Source organism: Brachyistius frenatus, unplaced genomic scaffold (assembly GCF_029030835.1).
Source record: "Brachyistius frenatus isolate BFR_SWC_R1_liver_20210118 unplaced genomic scaffold, ASM2903083v1 Contig_11, whole genome shotgun sequence".
Lineage (NCBI taxonomy): Eukaryota > Metazoa > Chordata > Actinopteri > Embiotocidae > Brachyistius > Brachyistius frenatus.
Window position 1 is genome coordinate 4,061,614 of NW_027210610.1, and position 20,861 is coordinate 4,082,474.

The 20,861-nt window shown below is 40.6% G+C and overlaps 4 protein-coding genes across 4 annotated transcripts in view; 3 read left to right on the plus strand and 1 right to left on the minus strand.

Moving 5' to 3' along the window:
• LOC138617029 (elongin-B-like) overlaps positions 1–20,861 on the minus strand; it is a 247,018-nt gene that overhangs the window by 109,738 nt on the left and 116,419 nt on the right. The window lies entirely within an intron of this gene.
• On the plus strand, positions 1,731–9,826 carry fam117ab (family with sequence similarity 117 member Ab). The gene is made up of 8 exons (XM_069691627.1): positions 1,731–1,979; positions 2,907–3,052; positions 3,735–3,848; positions 4,356–4,475; positions 5,173–5,301; positions 5,461–5,674; positions 7,290–7,464; positions 7,957–9,826. Exons 1-8 carry the CDS (start codon positions 1,856–1,858, stop codon positions 8,249–8,251), a joined length of 1,317 nt encoding a protein of 438 aa, XP_069547728.1. The 5' UTR covers positions 1,731–1,855; the 3' UTR covers positions 8,252–9,826.
• ndufa4b (NDUFA4 mitochondrial complex associated b) lies at positions 10,400–12,680 on the plus strand. Its single transcript, XM_069691628.1, has 4 exons — positions 10,400–10,593; positions 11,780–11,868; positions 12,084–12,144; positions 12,382–12,680. Exons 1-4 carry the CDS (start codon positions 10,543–10,545, stop codon positions 12,436–12,438), a joined length of 258 nt encoding a protein of 85 aa, XP_069547729.1. The 5' UTR covers positions 10,400–10,542; the 3' UTR covers positions 12,439–12,680.
• cenpt (centromere protein T) lies at positions 14,270–20,522 on the plus strand. The gene is made up of 13 exons (XM_069691245.1): positions 14,270–14,600; positions 14,804–14,924; positions 15,008–15,146; positions 15,251–15,344; positions 15,522–15,658; positions 15,868–15,922; positions 16,077–16,213; positions 16,359–17,426; positions 18,283–18,591; positions 18,691–18,790; positions 18,925–19,092; positions 19,283–19,387; positions 20,025–20,522. Exons 1-13 carry the CDS (start codon positions 14,515–14,517, stop codon positions 20,152–20,154), a joined length of 2,649 nt encoding a protein of 882 aa, XP_069547346.1. The 5' UTR covers positions 14,270–14,514; the 3' UTR covers positions 20,155–20,522.

The window sequence follows — 20,861 nt, forward strand, 5'->3', positions numbered from 1 at the left end:
CATATCTCTCCCACTGTTAGACATCCACTGGCTTACATTGATCTTAGTACAAAATACAGTACAAAAATCTTGTAACGACGGTCATGTTTGGTTGTGTAACCCAGAACAGCAAAGTCTGTATTATGCTGTAGTGTAGCGCAGACCATACAACAATACAGTAACACTAACAAAAATGTATGGAAACTTGATGCCCACATGGGATCAAGCAGGTTTCCGGAGTGTGCATTTTAATGCTGTACTGAAATAAGAGGAAACCAGTGGTTACCTGGGAAGGCATGGAACCTAAATCCAAAAATCACAAATGTAATGTAAAGCTTGGTTAGCTTGCATTTTGAACATGTTAATGTTACAGAATTTGCATTGGTAAAATGTAAAGTACTTTAGTATTTCCATTTTATGTTATTGTATCCTATACCTCTACTCCACTAAGAGAGAAATATTGTACTTTCTACTCCACTACTTTTATTAGGAGCTTTAGTTACTGGTTACTTTCCAGTTTCAGATTATTTGCACAGAATGTAATTAAGAATTAAGGTGCTTAATAGTGGTCTACATTAAGTAGTTCAATGAGCCCCACCACTACCAGTTGCATCTAGCGGTGATTCATGGCCATCAATGCATCAGTATGTTCTAATAATATAATATACTTCTTAGTTGTATCATTCTTAGATGGTCCTTAAGTAGTTTTACTTTTAGTGCGATGAACATATATTGTTGCTAATACTTTTCAATTTTTAATTAAATTAAGGTTTTTAGTGCTTTCCTTTGGAACAAAATATGTCTACACTTTAATATTGCTTCTTATAAATTTGAGTCGCTTGTCTGGCACTGAAGATTTATAAATAAAGCTTTATCATACCGGTATGGCCCTTTAAATACACGGCAGTGCACTTAAAATGGTAAACTATTGCAGCAGTATTGCTTCTTTTTTTTTTTTTTTTTTTTTTTTTTTTTTTACAAAGTAGTCCATCTATTTCCAGTTTTACATTTCCAATCACAGTTACAACTATCAGTTTCCAGACTTGGAGCGGTTAAATTTGGTATTTCAGAACGAGTTTAACGTCGACATTTAGTTGATATCAGATATGAATTGGGGGCGGTGACAGCAAACTTTATTGTCTGAGGTTGTTTTTTTTTTAACAGATTGACGGAGAATTGCCCAATAGGATTGGCGTCAGATGCTCCATTAACCAATCAGAAGTGAGATCGAGAGTTTGGTCCCGCCCCGACATAATTAAATCCACACCAGCGTGGTGGTGAAGTGTTTTAGTAGAGTTTGCCTTGAAGAACGCGGAGGACAGAAAGCTGTGTTCCCTTCGCGACTTTCAGGGCCGTCAAAACACGCTCCAGACCGACAAATTATAATGAAGTACACCTCCAAGTTTGCTCGGAAGACGTAGGAGTTGATGTTAAAGTGACTTTTCGAAAGTGGAGCTGCTTCCTCGTTCGACAACGGAGTGAAATATCTCAACATCCTCACAAAGAAACTTTGCTTGCTAGGCTGCTAACTCGCACACCAATCAGAAAAAAAAAAAAAAGTATGATCTCCGCCGAAGACGTGTCCACAGGCTCTTATTAGCGTTTGAACTGTCGAACTAAGTACCGCTGGTAGTTGAATTTACTCGGAAATGGTGTCTGTATGACTCAAGACTGCATTTTTTTTTTTTTTTTTTTTTTTTTTGTAACGGTTTTGGGCAGTCATCATCATCATCATCATCAGCAGCAGCAGCAGCAGAGGAGGAAGAAGAGCTTGCAGCTGGTAGCCAGTCGCCACTTTACTCAGAGCGCCCCCAACATCTCTGACGGGCAGGACAGCCACTTGTAACTCCAGGAGCTCGGCGGTACCAGGTACAAGATGTCAGGCCGAAGCGGAGCTGGACAGGCGAGGGGTGCTGCTGTGGGTCCGCAGCCCCTCAAGGCTACTGTTCCCTATCAGCTGGCCAGTAAACCCCGACCGAGCCGGACGGAGGGGAAGTCAGGTAGGAGCTGAACACCTGTCGCACCGTACAGAGTGTGTAAATATGTCCACACGATGACATTATAAATGGGGATATATCCATCTCTTAAGTTTGCCAATTAAAAGTTTATTTTTTTTTGTAAACTTAAGTCCAGGCAGCGTCTAGGATCTGTGACAACAACCTATAAAGTACGTTTTTTTTTCAGCTGACCAACAATCATCACTTCATTTTTATTTTTTTTTAAATGGCTGCATTGCATTGTTTTCAGGTAAATTTAGCTGCTTTTATATTAAAGTTGTCATTGTATTCACCTGTTATTTGAAATTTAGGACTTAATCGCAGTAGTTTGATAATCGATTAATCGTTTTCAGTCATTTTTCTCATTGGAAAGATTGCTAAAAAAAAAAAAATACAGAAATGTAAATGTTTTCTGCTTCCTTTAGTCCTCCATGATAATAAACAATATGTTTTGATTGTGGACTGTTGGTTGGGACAAAACAAGACAAACAACTAACTCATTAATCAAGAAAATAAACGGATTAATTGATAAAGAAAGGTATTGTTATTTTCAGCTTTAATCTCCAGTCAACTATGGATTCATTGTTTACGGGGTGCATTTAATTGTTTTGGGTAAATTTAGCTGTTTTTTTTTAATTTTTTTATATTAAAGAGGTGCATTAACTCTTTTTTTTTTTTTTTTTTTAAATCATTGTCCTGGACATTGAATACAACCCCCCCCCCAATGAAATAGACTTGCTGTATAGATTTAACACCATTAAACCTTTTTAGACTGATATAACATCTTTAAAAGCGTTTTGCAACAGCAGTAGGTGAAAATATTGTGACAGCCAACGTTATGAGCTGCAGAATTCCTGATTAAAATCTGATGAAATCAAGATTATTTGTTGCCTTCTGTAAAGTGTAAAAGTTGTCTCTTGATGTTGGCAGCTGGAAAGGCCAAATCCCAGCAGCTGAGCTCGGGCATGAGGCGGACGATGTCTCTCGATGCCATCATCGGGACGTATCTGCAGGGACACTGGCCCAAAGAACCCGAGGGCCACAGCAGTCTGTCTCGCAAGGACAAATCCACTCAGGTCAGCTCCAGACAGGAGAATGTTCTTAAGTGTGGAAATAATGATACGGTTTAAATCCGAGCTGTTCAGTCAGAAAGAAATGAGGGTAATGCTCTACTGTGTCACTGATGTCTTTATTTCCATTTCCAGACGTGAGATCAATTTGCAATTTTGCAGAAAGAAGTTACAATGAGAGGGAGGGAGGGGGGGAGAAGGAGGAGGGGGAGGGAGGGAGGGAGGGAGTGTCCGGTGCTTGCGCAGCTATTACGAAGTGAGAACCACAACCATGAGAACAGTCCCTGAAGTCAGCTGACGCGGCCGTTTTGGCTGCACCCATCCTCTCTGCTCTGTGTGCAGGCACTCGCCACTGCTCTCTTGTTGCCCACATCCTCCCCCCACTTCTTTCTGTTTTTCAGTTTCTCCTGCTCTTCTACAAGTGTGAACAGAGTCTGTGGGTGTGGAAGGCGCTATGTGGCTGCAGATCAGCTTTAGAGCATAAAAGGCTGATCTGAGCTAAGTGTGAAACTATTTGGTAAAATACATGAAGTCTGGATGTAACGTGTGATCGAGACGTAACCATTTTTGACATGATCACATGGCAGCTTGAGGCCAAAACTTTAATGCATGTAATATTCCTATGCATTGGTCACAAATGATTTTTTTTTTTTTAAAGAATTCTCATGGTTTCATTCTTCCTCCGCAGACCCCGGATTCGTGGTCGGATAAATCCTATAGCAGCAGACGCAGCAGCAGCAGCAGCAGCAGCAGCAGCCATAAACGTTCAGCATCATGGGGCAGCGCCGAGCATCTGCAAGAGGTCTGCGTTCATTGCTCAACATATGTTTGTAACAGCCAGATTTGCTGGAGTTGGCTGTTTTCTTTTTTTTTCTTCTTCTTCTTTTTTTAATTCAAGTGTCCTTGAAAAAGGCCTGACTTTTGTTTTGACACCATTGAGCAACGGGAGCCCAATGATCTCATCTGCAAAGACACTTCCCTTTTTAAGATTTTCACTGGGACTTTCATCATAACTTTTATCTGAACTATCACATAATCAGATGATCACAACTGAAATGTGTTTTCAGCACACTCCTGATGGTACCTTACTGTGGTGTGTGTGTGTGTGTGTGTGTGTGTGTGTGTGTGTGTGTGTGTGTGTGTGTGTGTGTGTGTGTGTGTGTGTGTGTGTGTGTGTGTGTGTGTGTGTGTGTGTGTGTGTGTGTGTGTGTGTGTGTGTGTGTGTGTGTGATGGTTTAGTTTAAAGGCTTCCCTCTGTGTGTTTGCATGTACGAGCAGATTAACTGATAATAACCTGTGTTCACTGCAGATCGTTAAACTAAAACAACAACAACTGCAGCAGTGCAGCAAACCTGCAGTCTCCGGGGGACACGACAAAGACCGCCAGCGTGGGTATCCGCAGGGGAGCTGTAGCCTAGGAGCTACTCAGGTACCATAACATCATCGCAACACACAAACACACTGCGCCACTTAGTTCATACCTGGATTTGTGTGGACATGTCGAGAGTTTTTTTTTTTTTTTTTTTTTTTTTTTTTTTCTCATCAGTGCTACTGATTTGCATTCAGGAAAGTGAGTAACTAAGCTGTGCAGCTCTTTGCAGGAAGTGAATTAAATAAAACACTGAAGCAACAGGAAGATCGCTACATCACATTGGCTTCTGCTTTTCAGAATGAAATGCGTAGTTCTGCTTTTCAGCACAGCTGGTCTGCACTGTCGTGTTGTGCGGTGCCATGCTCCACTGGACGTATTGGATTTACACCAAAGTGGTGTCATGACACAATACCAATAAAGTTCAGAAGAGTTATATTTGAAAACACTCCAGGTTGAGTATCATTGTGTAACTTGAACAATTTTAGTCCTATCTGAAGCACACGATTCTGTATTAGGCATTCATAAGGAATGTACTGTTGGATTCTGCATAGGAATGCAATCAGGATTAGTTTTAATACTAACAATATCAACTTTATTTATACAGAACCTCTCTTATGGAGAATGTAGCTGCAAGTGCTTCTCGAAGGAAGGAAGCAAGAAAAAAGAAAAAAAAAAAAAAAAAAGGGCCTTGTCTTTTGTTTGCATCTCATCATTAACGCAACTTAAATTGTGTTTATCTTGTTTGTGTCGTTAGACTCAGCCGATTCCCATCCCCCTCGCTCCCTTGTCTACACTGGTCCCTCGACTGCGCTGCAGTGTGGAGGGCCTCAACCAGGAGCTGGAAGGCATGTTCATCAGCCAGCCACCACATCCACAGCAAAGGGTAACGGTCCCCTGCCCACCACACGCATGTAGCTGTTCATGGGAAAGGATGAATTTTTTTTTTTTTTTTTTAAAAGACACAGGGAACGGGGTACATTATTTACCACTGAATAAAATTGTAATCGCACAATGTAAACAGTGTTGTTTCCTGTCTCGACAGCTTCTCGAGGTTCCAGACGGCCACCGGGCTCCAGTCCCTCTGCAGAGCTGCAGCAGTGGATCTCAGCGCGACCCCGCCACCGCACCCCTGTCCTCACCTTCCTCCTCCTCCTCCTCCTCCTCCTCCTCCTCTTCCTCTTCACCCTGCTCCTCCCCCAACTACACCTGCATCTCCCAGTCCAACTCCGCAGACGCTCCTCTGGACCTGCACCAAGGTTAGCTTGTCAGGTTTTCACGTCTGGGTTTTAATTTCTGGAATCAGTCTTAAGATCAGAATACACATGACAACCTGCTTGACGTGCCCACTGCAGTGGGACACAATACAAGACTTCGAGCAGAGATACATGTAGACATTAAATAGCAAAGAAAATGTCTACAACTTCGCTGGGGGTTTAAGTAACATATATTTGCAGCTCTGTCACCGAGAGTCAAAAATGATTACCTCAGCAGTAATACGTTTTGCACGTTTTTATTCACCATTAAAAGTTGCATTGTTCAAAGTGTTTTGGCATTGACAACAGTGGCAATAATATAATGTAGTTATTGTAATAATAATTTGTTAATAATAATGTAGTTTTCCACTGGTGAATTCTTTATAGAGGGTCCCTTTGTCACATAGGCAAGTTTGTCCAGACATGTCAGCTCAGACTAAGACCTGTAAGATTGATGTTGCTACAGTCCTGGAAGGTGGACCTGGACGTTTCTCGAATTTGATATTTGAAGTTAAAAGAAGTCAATACAACCTCCTGCATCAAAAAGCTTCAGACAAAATGCCACATTGACTTGAATTATTAAGTAGCATCGCACTTGTTTTCACTTCAAAAACAAAAAATAAATTATGTAATTTGCCCAGGGGTCCCCCCCAAACTTTTGCATTCAACTTTAACCCCTCTCTTCTTATGTTTGTTTTTTTAAGTGTCGACTTAGTAGAAAACAAAAGGGAAAGTAAACTTCTGTGAAATCCTCACCACCTGTTGCAAACGTTCAACACAACCCATAATCAGGAACCTCAGGCCCAACATAAAAAAAAAAATAAAAAAAAAAAACACTTTACTTGCACATGAACATGAACAATCACAGATGCAGATCTCACCTTTTTAAATATTCGTTTTTGCATTAAAAACAAGTTCAACATCTTGATAGACACAAATAGTGAGCAAGCTTCAGCCCATGGTTCATTTTGTTTTCAGGTCTTGTTTCAGAGAGACCTCACACACCGGAATTAGTAGATCTGTATTTACACCCCCATCTTATTGGTGTAACAATAGAGGATGTTATCAGTTCAGGCTGTGTTTCATTTTACAGGTATTTACCATCGTTTCCATGTTTTGTTTTGCTAATTTTATTTTTGCTTTAATATGGAAAAGATTTTGCTGAAAATGTTCCTCCCAGATTGGCTTTTCCTGCTTGTGACACAAACAAAAATTATTATTGTGTTCTCATTCCCTCGTATGTTGCAGTAAACTTAAACTGACCTCCTAGGTTTGTAGCTTTTGTATATTTATAGATACTTTATATTCACACTCATTCATTTTGACTCGTCATCGCAAAAAAAAAAAAAAGCACGATATATTTCGATTAATGATGGTTCAGTTGGTTCAGAAGTGTCGGTGAGTCCTGGCAGTGTGCAAAACAGAAAAGGCCTTAGAACTGTTTAGTTCAAATGGATTGCTGTTGTTATTCAGGTTATTTATTACTTTTGTTGCTGTGCCATCAAAGCGCCTCCTCCTGTGAAAAAGGTCCATTTCTTCACAGTTCATTTAATTTAGCAAAATGCTTGGAGTTTTTTTCAATATATATGGTTCCTATATTTCTCTCTCCTTTTTTCAGGGTTGATAGACGGTGCAGAGACGTGCCTCTCGAGGTCTGCGTTCTCGTCCCAGAACGAAGCTGACCTCTCCTTGCCTCTGCTCATCTCCTCCTCCCCAGGACCCAACAAAAGTTGCTGCTTCCAGAGGGAACCTCCAGAGGGCTGCGAAAAGGTCAGAGTCTGGGAGGAGATCAGGTAAAAAAAAAAAAAAAAAAAATTCTTCTTTTATCTGCACTTGTACATAAATAACAGACGTCTTCCTCGTGTTTACTTTGCATCTCAGGAGTGGCAGATAGATTAGTCTCCTCTGCACTGAAAAATATCCTAACTAAAACCAAGTACCTGTATCATTCAAACTGAGTCAGTATGTGGGTGCCCTCTGGTGGTGATTATTAGCTAGGTTTTTTTTTTCATCGTTTTTTCAGTCTTAATGTCAGAAAAAGTTGATTCGGGGTTAGGGATTACTTGTTTTTTTTTTTTTAATGCTTTTTTCTGTAGATTATACAGTGGTCTGTGTGGTTTTGATCATGGTCAAGTCAAAATTTGTGAATATCTAATGTTGTTTTTGTTCAAAGTGATCCCTATTTTACGCGTGTCTGTCTGTATGTAATAAAACCACATTTCCATCACGTATACTTTTGATGGATATTAGTTTGGTCTCACAGCCCGTCTCCTTTCACTCCTTAGCGCTCCGCACCAACCCAAGCCAGTCCTCATCTCCTCGTGCCCGGACCCCAACAAGGTGAACTTCACCCCCCACGGGGGCTCAGCCTTTTGCCCCGTCAGCCTCCTCAAGCCCCTGCTCCCCTCCATGGACCTGCTGTTCCGCAGCCTCGCCGTGTCTCCAGCAGGCGGCTGCTCGAACCAGGGAACGGGCTCCTGCCAGACGACGTCTTCTGGCAACCGGGCCGCCGCTGCTCCTACAGATCCTCCTGCAACCACCACTGTCCTGGGAGAAAGCTCAGAGGGCCTCGCTTTCTGATCGCAGATCCTTTCTGTGGAAATGATTAAAATGCAAATATTTCAGTGGTCTAGGAAGGATATGATTTTGATTTTTTTGATTTTTTTTTTTTGAAAGCCTCATTCCCTTTCTATACAGGTATGAAAATAACCTTTTAATAATACCAGAAAAAAAAAAAAATATCAGTCCAAAGGAAATGCTTCATAAACTACTTGTTTTGGGTCTCCAGGATTTGGGACATTTCTAAACTAAAAAGCCTTTTGGTTTCATTTTATTACCCAAAGATATATTTTTTTTTTTTTTTGGCCAAAAATGAGTGTGAGACGCGGAGTAGTCTGATGGCAGGACTGCTTGCCTTCTGCTCTGAACTCGGATATGATTTGTTGCATTACTGACCACACAATTAACACCCAAATTGTCTTTCTGTTCCTCCAAAGAAGCCATGAGACACACTTGTATGTAGATACTGTCTTTATTTTAAAACTCTGCATTTGGGTCAAATGAGAAAATCACCTCTTGAACAAGTTGGCTTGTTTTTAAGTATTCAAAGATATTTATCTGCATCTCACCTTTATTTTTTTTTTTACGTAACTCAACCTTGCACCTGTTGCTAGTGTACGAAGCACGACAAATCAGTTGGGTACTTTATATTTACCTGATTTAAAAATAAAAACAAATTGAATCACATTTTGATTATAGTAGACTGAAGGGAATTCTCCAGCTTTTGGAGCCTCGATGCCTGATGGCTTCAGCTTGTGCATTCCTGCTTTAAAAGTTGTCATTGTGTTGTTTTTGTTGTCATCGTGTTTACTTGCAAAAAAAAAAAAAAAAAAATGAACTTGTGTACCTGTTAATGGACAAATACCTATTATTCCTTAATGTTCTAGACGAGTGCTTGATGGTATGTTTATAGTTTTGAGGTTTTGCTGCCTAGTTGACTACCTAACCAGTTTTAGTGGTGTAGATTTGTCATCCTTAAAGTTCCTCCAGATGTTTGTTTTCGTTCTGCCATGCTGACAAGTTGATGATCAAATAGTTTTATTTCTGGTAGACATGTTTGCACAAATTGAACTGCTACGTTTGAGTCGCAATTCTTATTTTTATATTCACTTTTTGTACTTCATTGTAAATTTAAGAGTAGCATTGTGTATTTTCTATAACTTTTTTTTTTCCAAATACCTGCAACATAAGCTAAAAAAAATTAAAAAAAACTCCTGTTACTTTTAGTTTTGTTCTGTCAGTGTAAATGAGGCAGGTGTTACGTGAGGATTTTGTATCTGGTGGATATTTATGCACTTCCAGGAGAGGAGACGTGTTTTCCACACATTAATCCTGGGTTTATTGTCTCTTGACAGTTTTGTTTTGTTTGTGTGCATGTGGATGGAAAATTAACAAGTCTCATCTTTTTGGCTAACTTCTAGTTTTAGTATCCTGGTGAAAAGCTGATGGATTGAACCTCTTTTTTTTTTTTTTTCCTTTTTTTTTTTCAAAATAATCCTCCCATTTCAATGTTCGGGAGGCACCGTGGATGCTGGGGATGTGCTGTTATCTCAGGTTCTGTGTTCTGTCCACATGAATAAATGATGCTGAAGTGAATCATTTGTCATTTGGTTTCTTTAAAAAAATTTTGAAATATTACATTTTGACAAAAAGCATTTTGACATGTATGGTCTTATTTTGAAGTTGTTCCCAGTCAAAAACATGGAGGGACAATGAAACAATAATTATATTGATGACGAAATGAAGCCAGGTTCAGGAGCTTTCAGTCATGTCGCCTGATCTTCTGCAGAGGGAGTTTGCACACTTGAATTATGTTATAACTGAGCAGCTGAAAGACTTAAAAAAAAATAATAATTAAGAACTTTAAATTCAACCTAAAGAGAAGAAGATCAGAGAAGGAGTAAACACTTACAATTCATCCATGACAACTGGGCAAACTCTTTTATCTGCTGGTGAAGATCATGACAGGATTGAGATCCAGGTAATTGCAGTGATTCTGCTATCACATTTCTGGTTGTGACCTTGAGTTAGTTAGGGCACCAGCGTTGGAGGATTACACGGATCTTTATTTTTAAAACACAGAAGTAGGTTGAGGTTTTTAAACACCCGTTTCTGCTCGTGTGTGCCGTGAAGATGATCGCACAGACGCGCAGCTGTTCTCGTTGCATTGTGGGATTGGCTTGACGGTAGAGGAGGCGGCGTGCAGCTCCGTGCACAATCGGGACCGGAGGAAACAGAAGGAGCTCCTTCCCAGAGGCGCGCGTTTTACCCGCATACATTCGCCGTAACCTTCGGTGGGAGAACTGTCCGCCATGCCGTCGATGTTGGGGACCGTCGCCAAACAGCTCAAGAGCCACCCGGCTGTAAGTCTAAACAGCTTTTTTGTTGTTGTTGTTGTTGTTGAAAAAAAAATGATTATTATTATTATTATGAGTATGTGTGTGAACGACCCGGTGACATTGAAAATGTGTCTCTCTGTGAGGACGCGGTGTGGCCGGGCGCCAAACCTCTCCTTAATTATCTGACGAGAGATCTCCTATTAATGCGGATCATTTATTTATTCATTCAAACGGCGCCTTCTTTATTGAACGCGAACATTAAGGAGGCTTAGATGGGGCAAATCCATTGTCACGGGTTGTAAATGTGTGACAGCAGAAATGTCCTCTACGGATGCAGTAACAGATTTCTGATTAAAACGGATGTTAAAACCAATTTTACATCACTAAATCAATAATAACCCATTTGCTATAATCCTATCTTTACCGACCTATAGTTTTCCTCTGGCACCTCCTTCTTGAAAGGAGTTCTTTGTTTCTCTCTTTTTTTTTTTTTTTTTTTTCTTTATGGTAGCTTTAAAAATTAAATCACCTGCTCCGATTAATACATCCAGGAGCCAATACTGTGACATATATGTTATAATAAAGATGTGTGTGTGTGTGTGTGTGTGTGGGGAGAAAACACGTGTTATTCCCTTTAAGAGGAGCCCTGCGGGTGTGCAGCCATTTTTGTGGGTCGCTGCAGCACGTATAGTCTTATATGTGCTCCATATTGTCCTGAACAATGCATGTCGGGAGTGTGTCTGTCCAAGGCCGACAGGGTGGAACAAGTTTGCTTTACGGCAGCGTCCATATTCATAGCCCACTGTAGGGATATGTGTTTGTCCAGTGATTGTCATTTCCCTATTGGTTGAGACATTATCGGTGTTTAAATGATCCATTATACTTTCAGGAAACAACACATGACGCACATCAGTATGGAAATCCTACGGAGGCCTGTTTGATAGTATGGAGTCACGTGACAGGCTGTTATTCTCACTCCTAAAAGGGTTAATCATCTGCCATTCTCACAGTCAGCCTGATTATTTTAAGACTTTTCTGTCATGTTTTCCATTTGTTGACAATTTTATCTGAAAACTATAAAATCATGATGTACTTAATGGATAGACATGCAACTGAAAACAGGATCAAATGATCAGCAATAAAAAAATAAAAAAACTTTGCCCTTGATTATCTTAACTTGGCAGTATAATTTATGCTCTTTGCCCGACAGCTGATCCCCCTCTTCATCTTCATCGGTGGCGGGGCAACCATGAGCTTAGTGTACTTGGGAAGACTGGCTCTGAAAAACCCTGATGTCTCGTAAGTATAGTTCATGTCTGAGACGGTAAAAATTGACTTCCATGTTATGTATTAATCCTTGTTTTCCTCAACACTCATCTAGCTTTCTGCCCATCAGTGTTTGTATTTTTTTTTTTTAAAACCTCAGTATATGTGTAACAATATGAAATGTTGTCGTAAGAAGAGCAGTGACCTCAGGGATATGTTCAAGAGTATTCCACTTATCTTGTCTTCAGATGGGATCGCAAGAACAACCCCGAGCCCTGGAACAAATTGGATCCCAGTTACCAGTACAAAGTATGAGCCTTCTGCACATTTCGTACAAATAATGGGTCCAGTTTTGATGCATGTTGATCATTCAATTACTTTTCTTATTTCTTTATGTCAGATTAAAGCATAAGCACATTTCTGCAGAGAATAGGCCGTATCTCTTCTTTTATCTTGCCTCAAAGTCCATATTGCCTCCATCATACTGACTGTGCATTTATTCCTGTGTGTGTGTGTGTGTGTGTGTGTGTGTGTGTGTGTGTCCAGCTTTTCAAAGTCAACATGGATTACTCCAAGCTGAAGAAAGACGGGCCTGATTTCTAAATCAGTGTGTCTCTGACGTCGTCGTCCGTATGAGGAGCCTTTGCACTTTTTGCCAAATACAAAATGCCCGCGACACTCAATAACAGCTGAGTCACATTCATTCGTCCAGTTCATATCCGGGATATAGGGATCAGTCACTTATAAATGAGTATGAATATAACAGGCTACCACCTGTCTTACTAATTGGTGAGTTTATTTTCCACTTTGCTGTGTTGTAAATTATTAAAAACCTTTCAATCACACATCTCTCTGGCACGTTTATTTTTTTAATTTTACAGTTTTGGATGAAACATCAGAAATATTGAGTTGAGGGTTTCATTAGCATGAATGTATAGTAATAGCCCCATAGTGGTATGGTAATTGAAATATATTTTTGTATTTTGAGAGTATTGTTACGAGATAAAGTGGCATTTGATGTTTGACTACAACACACAGCCAAACATTCTACACGGGAGTCTACTTGTTCACCTTCTTGAACTACTAAATCTTTCGTCTAATTGTAGTTGATATAATTTCCATCTCTGCCTGACATTAGATTTGAACACAAAAAGGAGAAAAAAAATTCTGAAGTTGCAGTGAGCAACTACCTGAAGAGATCAGAAAAAAGTGTTTGTGAAATTAGTCCCAGCAAAAATCTGAGCCAGTGTCTCATTTCCCATCACGCATTGAGGTTTTGTAAAAGTTCATAATTATGGAGGGAACCTGTGGCACTGTTGCCCATGCTAGTGACACCACCAGTCAGGAGAGACTGACCGACAAGTTCTGATTTTAATATAGCTTTAGCTTTTGACTATTAAACAAAGAATAAAATCTCCCTTGAACAACATAGCAGATTTAGTGTTTATTTCTTTCTATGATGACGTTACAATCATTTAAGTTGCCAACTTTAACATCCTAACCTGACACTACAATTTCAGCAAGGCACTAAATCTAAAGTAAAGTGAATGTACATTTTCTATATTTAGTTAACGGTGAAGAGTAAAACTTGATGCTTGTTCTTATCATAAGCTGCTTACCTCCTTTTCCAGTAAACACATCACATTTTCTTTAAAAGATTACATAAGAAAAGGTGATTTCTTTAACAGATTTGTATAAAAAAGATCCATCAAGCTTAATCAATTGATTGAGGACACTATCTTTTTAAAACAACAAATTAGTCCTCTTTAGACCCATGTGTTATTCAAACATAGGCTATAATAGAGGAATGTTACATAGGTTAACTTTATTTCAAATTGAAAACTTTTAAATCTGCCTTTGTGAACATAGATTTGATCTATGGTGTGTTCATTCATATTTTAATGACATTCTGCCCCGTTCATGCTTCAATTTTAACAGCTTCTTCTTATAGCAACTAACATTATAGCTTATGTAATTTGTGCCATACTACTTTGAGAGTTCTGACTTTTTTCAATTCATTATGCTTCAGTGTTTTTATCGAGCTCGTCAGCCCATTAAAATATATTTTAGCTGATATTTATTTTTAGGACCAGGAGAGAGTGTGACACTGACCAATAGGAACAAACCTCATTATCTGGTAAATTTCATAATCATCCATAATATGAAAATAAGAGAAATTCCAAATGTTGTAGCTTTCGAAATAGATATCTATCACAAGAGGTAGTGGGCTGAGGGAATTTTCTCACACAACAAATAACATTTAAAACACGTTTTCATACGTTAATAAACCGCTGAGCTCTGTGCTGTCCTTGGTTTCTCCAGTAGGTGGCGGTAAAGATTTAGTACAAGCTTGAACCGCCAGTAGAAGAAGAAATCCGTCTTCTCGCGAGGTTTCACTTAAAAATAACGCGGGACAGTGACGAAAAATGAGTCGGTTGATTCAAACAACAGCAAACAACCAGGAGAGGGTAAACAACGTTAAACTAGATGAAAGCTCTAAAAAAAAAAAAAAAAAAAAAACCTAAAAAAAAACCCGACACTGTGTTCAGTAAAGCTCAGTTTGTAGAAGTAACACGGTGTTATTCGGTGGGAATTCAGCGGGTTACAAAAAGCCGCAGCTGCCGTTTGACTGTCGGTGAGCGTTAGTTGACTTCAGCGGACTGTTGGCTCGGTGTCGACATGGATCCCACGGAGGACTTGTCTGCTCGGGTCCTGCTGAAACATATTCTCAGCACCGAGCCTCCCAGGACTCCTATCACCGGCAGGTACTGTGTGTTTCCTGAGATGTAACCCGCTAAGTCCAAATATGATCAATTAACTGACGCTCAGGAACTGATTGTGAGCTTGCGTCTTACCACCACACGCTGATGCAGAGGCAGTGGGTCAATTTTGTTTTATTATTTTTCTGAATGTTATAAATGACTTTGATTCCGTCATTAATCTAAATACAAGCTGTCTCGTCTTTTAGTGTGTCCCAGGAACCAAGAACCAGCGGGACCCGGCGCAGTGAGAGAATCCGAGAGAAAGATGTTCGGGCCCAAACCCCGCAGGACATCCTGAGGCGCAACCTGAAACACAGGATAAGCGAGGTGAGGAAGACGAGCCCAGTGTTTGCTGATTATGGGCATGATTTGAGTCTCTCAAACTTGACCTGTTTACCTTCTCTGTCTAGAGTATAACCAGAAAATCCCTGCCTCCTGGGAGGACTCCCTCAGCCGTGCTCAGAAAGACAAACATGCCGACCCCGACCTCGATGCTGTTTAATGATGGAGACACTCCTCGGCACATGCTTATGAACATCCTCCGGACAGGTGTGTGTGTGTGTGTGTGTGTGTGTACCTGCCACTCATTGTTTGTTGTTTCAGATGTTTATTGTCCTTTTTAATCATATCTTTTGTCACATTTTTTTTTTTAGAGCCTGCACAGACCCCTGTGGTTCATGAGAAAGGGCCGACAGGAGAGTCGGAGCCACCCTCGGCCAACTCCACCATGACCACGATGTATCCTAGGTGAGCTGTGTGCGCGACAGGGTGGTCCTCGCATTTAGGGAGTCCCCTCAACAGTATTTTTAGGAATTGTATTGATGTTGGTCGTAAGGAATCAACTTTTCTCATGTTCCCTGTTTGTAAAAGTCTGGCTAACTTATGTCGTATAGGATAACAAGTTTATGTCTTCTTGACTTTCAGTATTGAGCTGACAAGGCTGGATCTGCCCGACATGACTATTGGCACCGCACCAAACACTGCGAAGGGGCTGAGCAGGAAGAGACCACATCAGATCATTAATGTCACGGCTTTTGAGAAACGACTTAAAGCTGGAGATGGTGAGGATAAAGCCACTCTTAATAGGCTCCAATGAGTTAAGATGTCTGACCAAGATTCTGTAGATGTTTGTTGTGGTGAATTTATACATTTACAATAGAGTTGTTCTCAGTTTGCTGCTACCAGGACAGGAAGATGATACGCATGAACATATGTGGGTTGTAAAAATGAACAGTTTTATAGTCCAGCTGATGAATGCTTGTTCTTACAGATGCTGAGGAGGAAATTGGAAAATCGATAGACGACCATTCATCACTTTCTTTAAGGTAAATCGCATGAAAAACTTTAATGTCATGCTTTTCATTTATTTTCCTTACACGTAGAATATTGATTCTGATCAGGTCTTGAACCAATGATCAGATTTACCAGCGGACCGACAAATGAACCCGTACCACGTTGTTCGTCCAACCTGTTTTTCAGTTCCACTTCACTGAGTCTTAAAACACCCTTTGTTGATGTTCGGACTGAGAAAAGAGGCCTCCAGAGAAGAGTTGCTAACCGTCGAAAAATCACAGAGGAAGAATTTGGCGCCGCTGTACATAGATGGCAGATGGAAGGTAATCATTGTGATCAAAATACTCTTTGCAGTCTAAGCGGGGCGAAAAAGTGTACTAAATTTGGAGAGTGTTGTGGGCTATCTACAACTGCTGTCCTTATTGTCACTGCTGATACTCTGTTTTTGTCTCCCTCCCTGTCACCCAGGTGTGAGCAGATCTACGCCGGTAGACCAGGATCTCAGTGAGACCTCCGACTCCAAGGGCTTCACCTTGGGTCTGAGCAAACTCAGCGAACCGGATATCACCGCTGATATCGTCAACTGTAACACGGCTCTCTACGCCCAACCTGACGAATTTCCCTCCAACTTTTCAATTGTTGCGACTCAGGACAAGCCCACCGTCATGGCGTCTCGGCATCAGAGGGAGGAGAAGACGGAAGCGGAGCAGAGCGAGCTGGTGAAAGACAAATCGATGTACGTGTTTCCAAGTGACGAAGGGATGGTGGCTGAAGCTCAAAGTGTCTCTGACTCTCAGTCGCAGGATGATGTTGATGGGACCGATGGAGCAGCTCACGGTCAATCTGAAGATGCTGCAGTCATGTCGGAAACTGAGAAAGGTGCAACTGAACCTCAGACTGGTGTCAGTGGTGATACAGCTGTGTCTAAAGGAGAGGACAACATGGTGGAAGTTCATATTGAAGAGGAAGGTGCAGTTCATTCACACATTGAAGAGGATGTTGAAGTAGGTTTGCAGTCTGAGGAAGAGGAGGTTGCACCAGATTCTCAAACCGAAGAAGAAGAAAAAGAAGAAGAGGAGGACGAGGAGGAGGAGGAAGAGGAAGGTGTAATTGAATCTCAGACTAGTGTGAGGGGTGATACAGCCGAGTCTGAAGAAGAGGAGAATATGGTGGAAGGTCAAAATGAAGAGGTAGGTGCATTTGATGCCCAGTCTAAAGAGGATGTTGAAGCAGATTCTCAGTCTGACGAAGGGGAGGTCGCATCAGACTCTCAAACCGAAGAAGAGGAGAAGGAGGAAGGTGCAGGGGCATCGCAAACTGAGGAAGAGGCAGCTGATTTGCAATCTCAAGAGGATGCTGAAGCACGGTCTCAATCTGAGGAAGATGAGGATGTGGCTGAGTCTCAGGACAAAGAAGACTGCGATGAGGAAGAGGAGGATTCAGAACAGATCATTCGAAGGACTCGGCGCTCTAAAGATTCCCTCATTGTGCCTGTAACAGAGGCGGGGGAAGATTTGTCTGGCACCACAGCGGCAGGTATGCTAATATTACTGAATCTGTCACTGGATAACAGGGATAAGATGTACCAGTATTTTTCAGTTTAAAAGTTTTTCAGTAACCGATTATTAGTTTAGCATGTTGCAAAGGTCAAGCTCAAGTCTTCAAAAGATTTATTTTGTCCACCCAATAGACAAAAATCAGAAGACGCGTGATTCACATTTTGTTTTCCAAGTTTCCTCTCCTCGGTTCTTTTTTTTCCCTCCTTGTTTTCTTTTTGTTTGATTACCTTGTTTAATTTTTTTCCTTTCCTTATCTCCTTTGCTCCTTGTTTCCTTTTCTTTGTTTCCTTATTTCCTTTTCCTGTTTTCCATGTGTCTTGCTTGTTTCCTCATCTTCTTCCCTTGTGTCCTTGTTTCCTTTCTTGTTTCTACAATTCCTTTCTGAGCTTCATTACCTTTTTTCATTTCCTTGTTTCCTTTCTTCTTCCCTTGTTCCCTATTTCCCATTTTCTGTTCTCATTTTTTTTTTTACTTTGTTTTATTTCCCTACAAGTTGAAACCAGTGAATGTTTTGCATTCAAATCGACGACAATGTCCCGTTGATTGGCTACTTAAGCAATTACAAACTATTTATTGGCAGTATCTGGGACAATACTGTGTTTCTACTGCCAGCAAACTATTAAGACAATAATTGTATATCATGACATATATTGTCCTTCGATTGTGATGAAATGAAACAAAAAGTAAACCGAGGGCTGGCCTGTATGAGGAAAAGATTAATAACATCTAGAACCAGTTCTTTTCATGTGCATACTTATGATGGTGTTTATATTTAATATTTCTTGAGTCGTCTGGTTGATAATGAATGGCCATTTTTGGGTTCCTGTTTGTAGGATGGTCTGACTCCAAGACCAAAGCACACGGTGCGCTTGATTTCCGCAGCAGCCTGGAAATGGGAGACCATGAGAGCAGTAAGCCTCGTATTGCGGAGCCTGACTCGGCTGAATACTCAACTCGAGGACCGGCCGACGCTTCTCGTGCGGAGAACGAGCCTGATGCTGACAAGGAGAACTTTCTCGTTCCGGAGGTGACGCACGATATTGAAGACAACGGGCACCTGAGTGACACTTCACCCGAAGAAGCTCCCGAAGCTGAGCAGGAGGAAGAGTGGGATGATGAAGAGGATGGTGACGACAGTGAAGGTTAGTCTCTCTTCAAGTGTGCGTGTGCGCTTTTCACTTGAAAAATGCAGAATAGCAAAGTAAAACAATGGTACACATTTTATTTTCTAACCTCTTCAGATGTCCCCTGCGAGACTCCAGCATTTGTCAGAGAGAAAAGGTGCTTTTTTCAGCGTGATCCGCCGGCCTCACCTTCTGTCCTCAAAAATATTCGAGCAGGGCAAGTGGCACTTTCTACTACGCTGAAAAATCCATTTTTAGTGCGCACACTACAATATAATTCAATTTGATCATGTAGGTTTCATCAAATTCGATGTTTCTGACGGTCTGTCTGCGTGTCTGTTTTACTACCAGTGGTACGAGTTCAGATTTACCTGCGGCCAAACCGAAGCAGGTGAGACAGAGGAAGAAGGGGCCACCCAAGAAGAAAGCCTGTCTTCCTAAGAGCTACCTGACGAGCGTCTTCAAGCACTTTGCCAAAACAAAGGTGTCTGCGGATGTCTACCCTGTCCTAAATGAGATGTAAGTAGCTTTAAAGGGCGTTGGGACAAATCAAGGAGTAACGGGACGGCAGGCTGAAAGGAAATGTTGTTCTGCCTTCTTTCGTTTTTAAGATCTCAGGCCTGTTTCACCCTTGATCGCACCCGGCATCTCTCTGTCATTGTGATTTGGTCACTGTTGAGGCAACTGATGTTTGTCTCCATGTTAACAGAATGGAAAAATTCTTCGACCGTCTGGCGGACGACTTGACGACGTATGCGACCCACGCAAAGAGGAAAACTATAGAGGTCGAGGACGCTGTACTTCTGTTGAAACGGTACGTGTGCGTTGTGCGCTTGGGTGCTTTCAGTTTTAGGACATTAATGACTTTTTGTGATCAGAAGATATTAATGTGATAAAAAAAAGATTTAAAAAAAAACAACAAAGAGATAAGGAAAATGTGAAGGTGTCACACTGTGATTTTACAGTAAAAAGAAAGACATCTGTTTTATGGTGATAAACTCTGTCTGTCTGCCGTTTTTTGGGTCACTGAAATAACACCGCTCAGATATTGGAACATTTGTGGTGTCTGTGGAAATTTCTTTTAATAAAAAAAAAATGTCATAAAATAGCTATTTCTCTGTCATACATTGTTTTCTTTGTGCTGGACTTACAGCGCCAACTCTTTATTTAGTGATGGATAAATAATGAGCTCCACAAACCTCAGCTCTCGGCCATCAAGCAGCTCATACTGTGGTGTCCAATACAGAGAAATAAATGCTGCACTGTACCGTACTGATCTCCAGATGGCAACATTGAGCTCCTTGTTTATCCTGACATTTCCCTCTTAATTGCACCACTCCTCTACTGTATGACAGCACACATCTCGTCAGCATACATTATAAATTCTCTTGACGTTTTGTACTCGATTTCTTACATTTAACTTAACTGGTGTGTGTGTTTTCATTTTGCAGGCAGGGTTATGTGACTGACAAGGTGCCGGTGGAAGTGCTCATTGAAAAATATCTTCGTATGGAACAGCGAAAGCTCCTAATCCCCATCGCAACCAGCGGAAATGTCGTCGTCCCTCAAAAGCGGAGGTGAATCATTTATAAACAACGCCATTTAGTTTCCTCTGATTTCACCTCTTGGACTGCCAATTATTTGACTTAACACTGCAATTGGATAAACAACGCCTGTTAATCGGTGCATAACGGTTTCTGTAAATGGTATTTGTTAACATATTGAATTCTTTCTATCTATTTTCTATTCTTTGTATAGTTTTGTTCTCTTATTATCTGTACTATACTGTGTGAGGGATGTGTGCGAGTATATATCCGTATGTAATGCAAGCATTGGTTTGTGGACTGCAGTGCTTTGCTATTGTTAATTAAGATGACTTGAGTACAAGTGTGAGTGATAATTTTTCATTTATCTTTGTTCTTGCTTTATTTCTTTACTTTGTTTTATCAAAAAAAATAAAGAAATACAGTTTTGTTAGATTTATCTACCAGCTTCAGTGGTATTACTTCCCTGGGTTAAAAAAAAAAAAAATCTGTTGTACTTTACATTCATAGGAAAACATTTAAAATGTACATCTACAGATGCAGTTTTTATTTTTTATTTTTTATTTTAAAGCAGGTGTAAATACTGTTTTTATGAGATTTGGAAATGCAAAGGGGTTTGTAAGGTCCACCAGATGCAGCAACTTCATGACAGCAACTCGGTTAAACTGGTCCAAAGAGCATAAAAACGTCATCCAGTGCTCAACATTATAAGTTTGTTCAGTTTCTGCCAAAGACTTTCAACAT

Coding starts and splice junctions, on each gene's coding strand:
- fam117ab (XM_069691627.1), top strand. CDS start 1,856: ATGTCAGGCCGAAGCGGAGCTGGACAGGCGAGGGGTGCTGCTGTGGGT. Junction 4,476..5,172: donor GTAGCCTAGGAGCTACTCAG/GTACCATAACAT, acceptor TTGTGTCGTTAG/ACTCAGCCGATTCCCATCCC. Junction 5,302..5,460: donor CACCACATCCACAGCAAAGG/GTAACGGTCCCC, acceptor CTGTCTCGACAG/CTTCTCGAGGTTCCAGACGG.
- ndufa4b (XM_069691628.1), top strand. CDS start 10,543: ATGCCGTCGATGTTGGGGACCGTCGCCAAACAGCTCAAGAGCCACCCG. Junction 10,594..11,779: donor AGCTCAAGAGCCACCCGGCT/GTAAGTCTAAAC, acceptor TTTGCCCGACAG/CTGATCCCCCTCTTCATCTT. Junction 12,145..12,381: donor ATCCCAGTTACCAGTACAAA/GTATGAGCCTTC, acceptor GTGTGTGTCCAG/CTTTTCAAAGTCAACATGGA.
- cenpt (XM_069691245.1), top strand. CDS start 14,515: ATGGATCCCACGGAGGACTTGTCTGCTCGGGTCCTGCTGAAACATATT. Junction 14,925..15,007: donor TGAAACACAGGATAAGCGAG/GTGAGGAAGACG, acceptor TTCTCTGTCTAG/AGTATAACCAGAAAATCCCT. Junction 17,427..18,282: donor GTCTGGCACCACAGCGGCAG/GTATGCTAATAT, acceptor TCCTGTTTGTAG/GATGGTCTGACTCCAAGACC.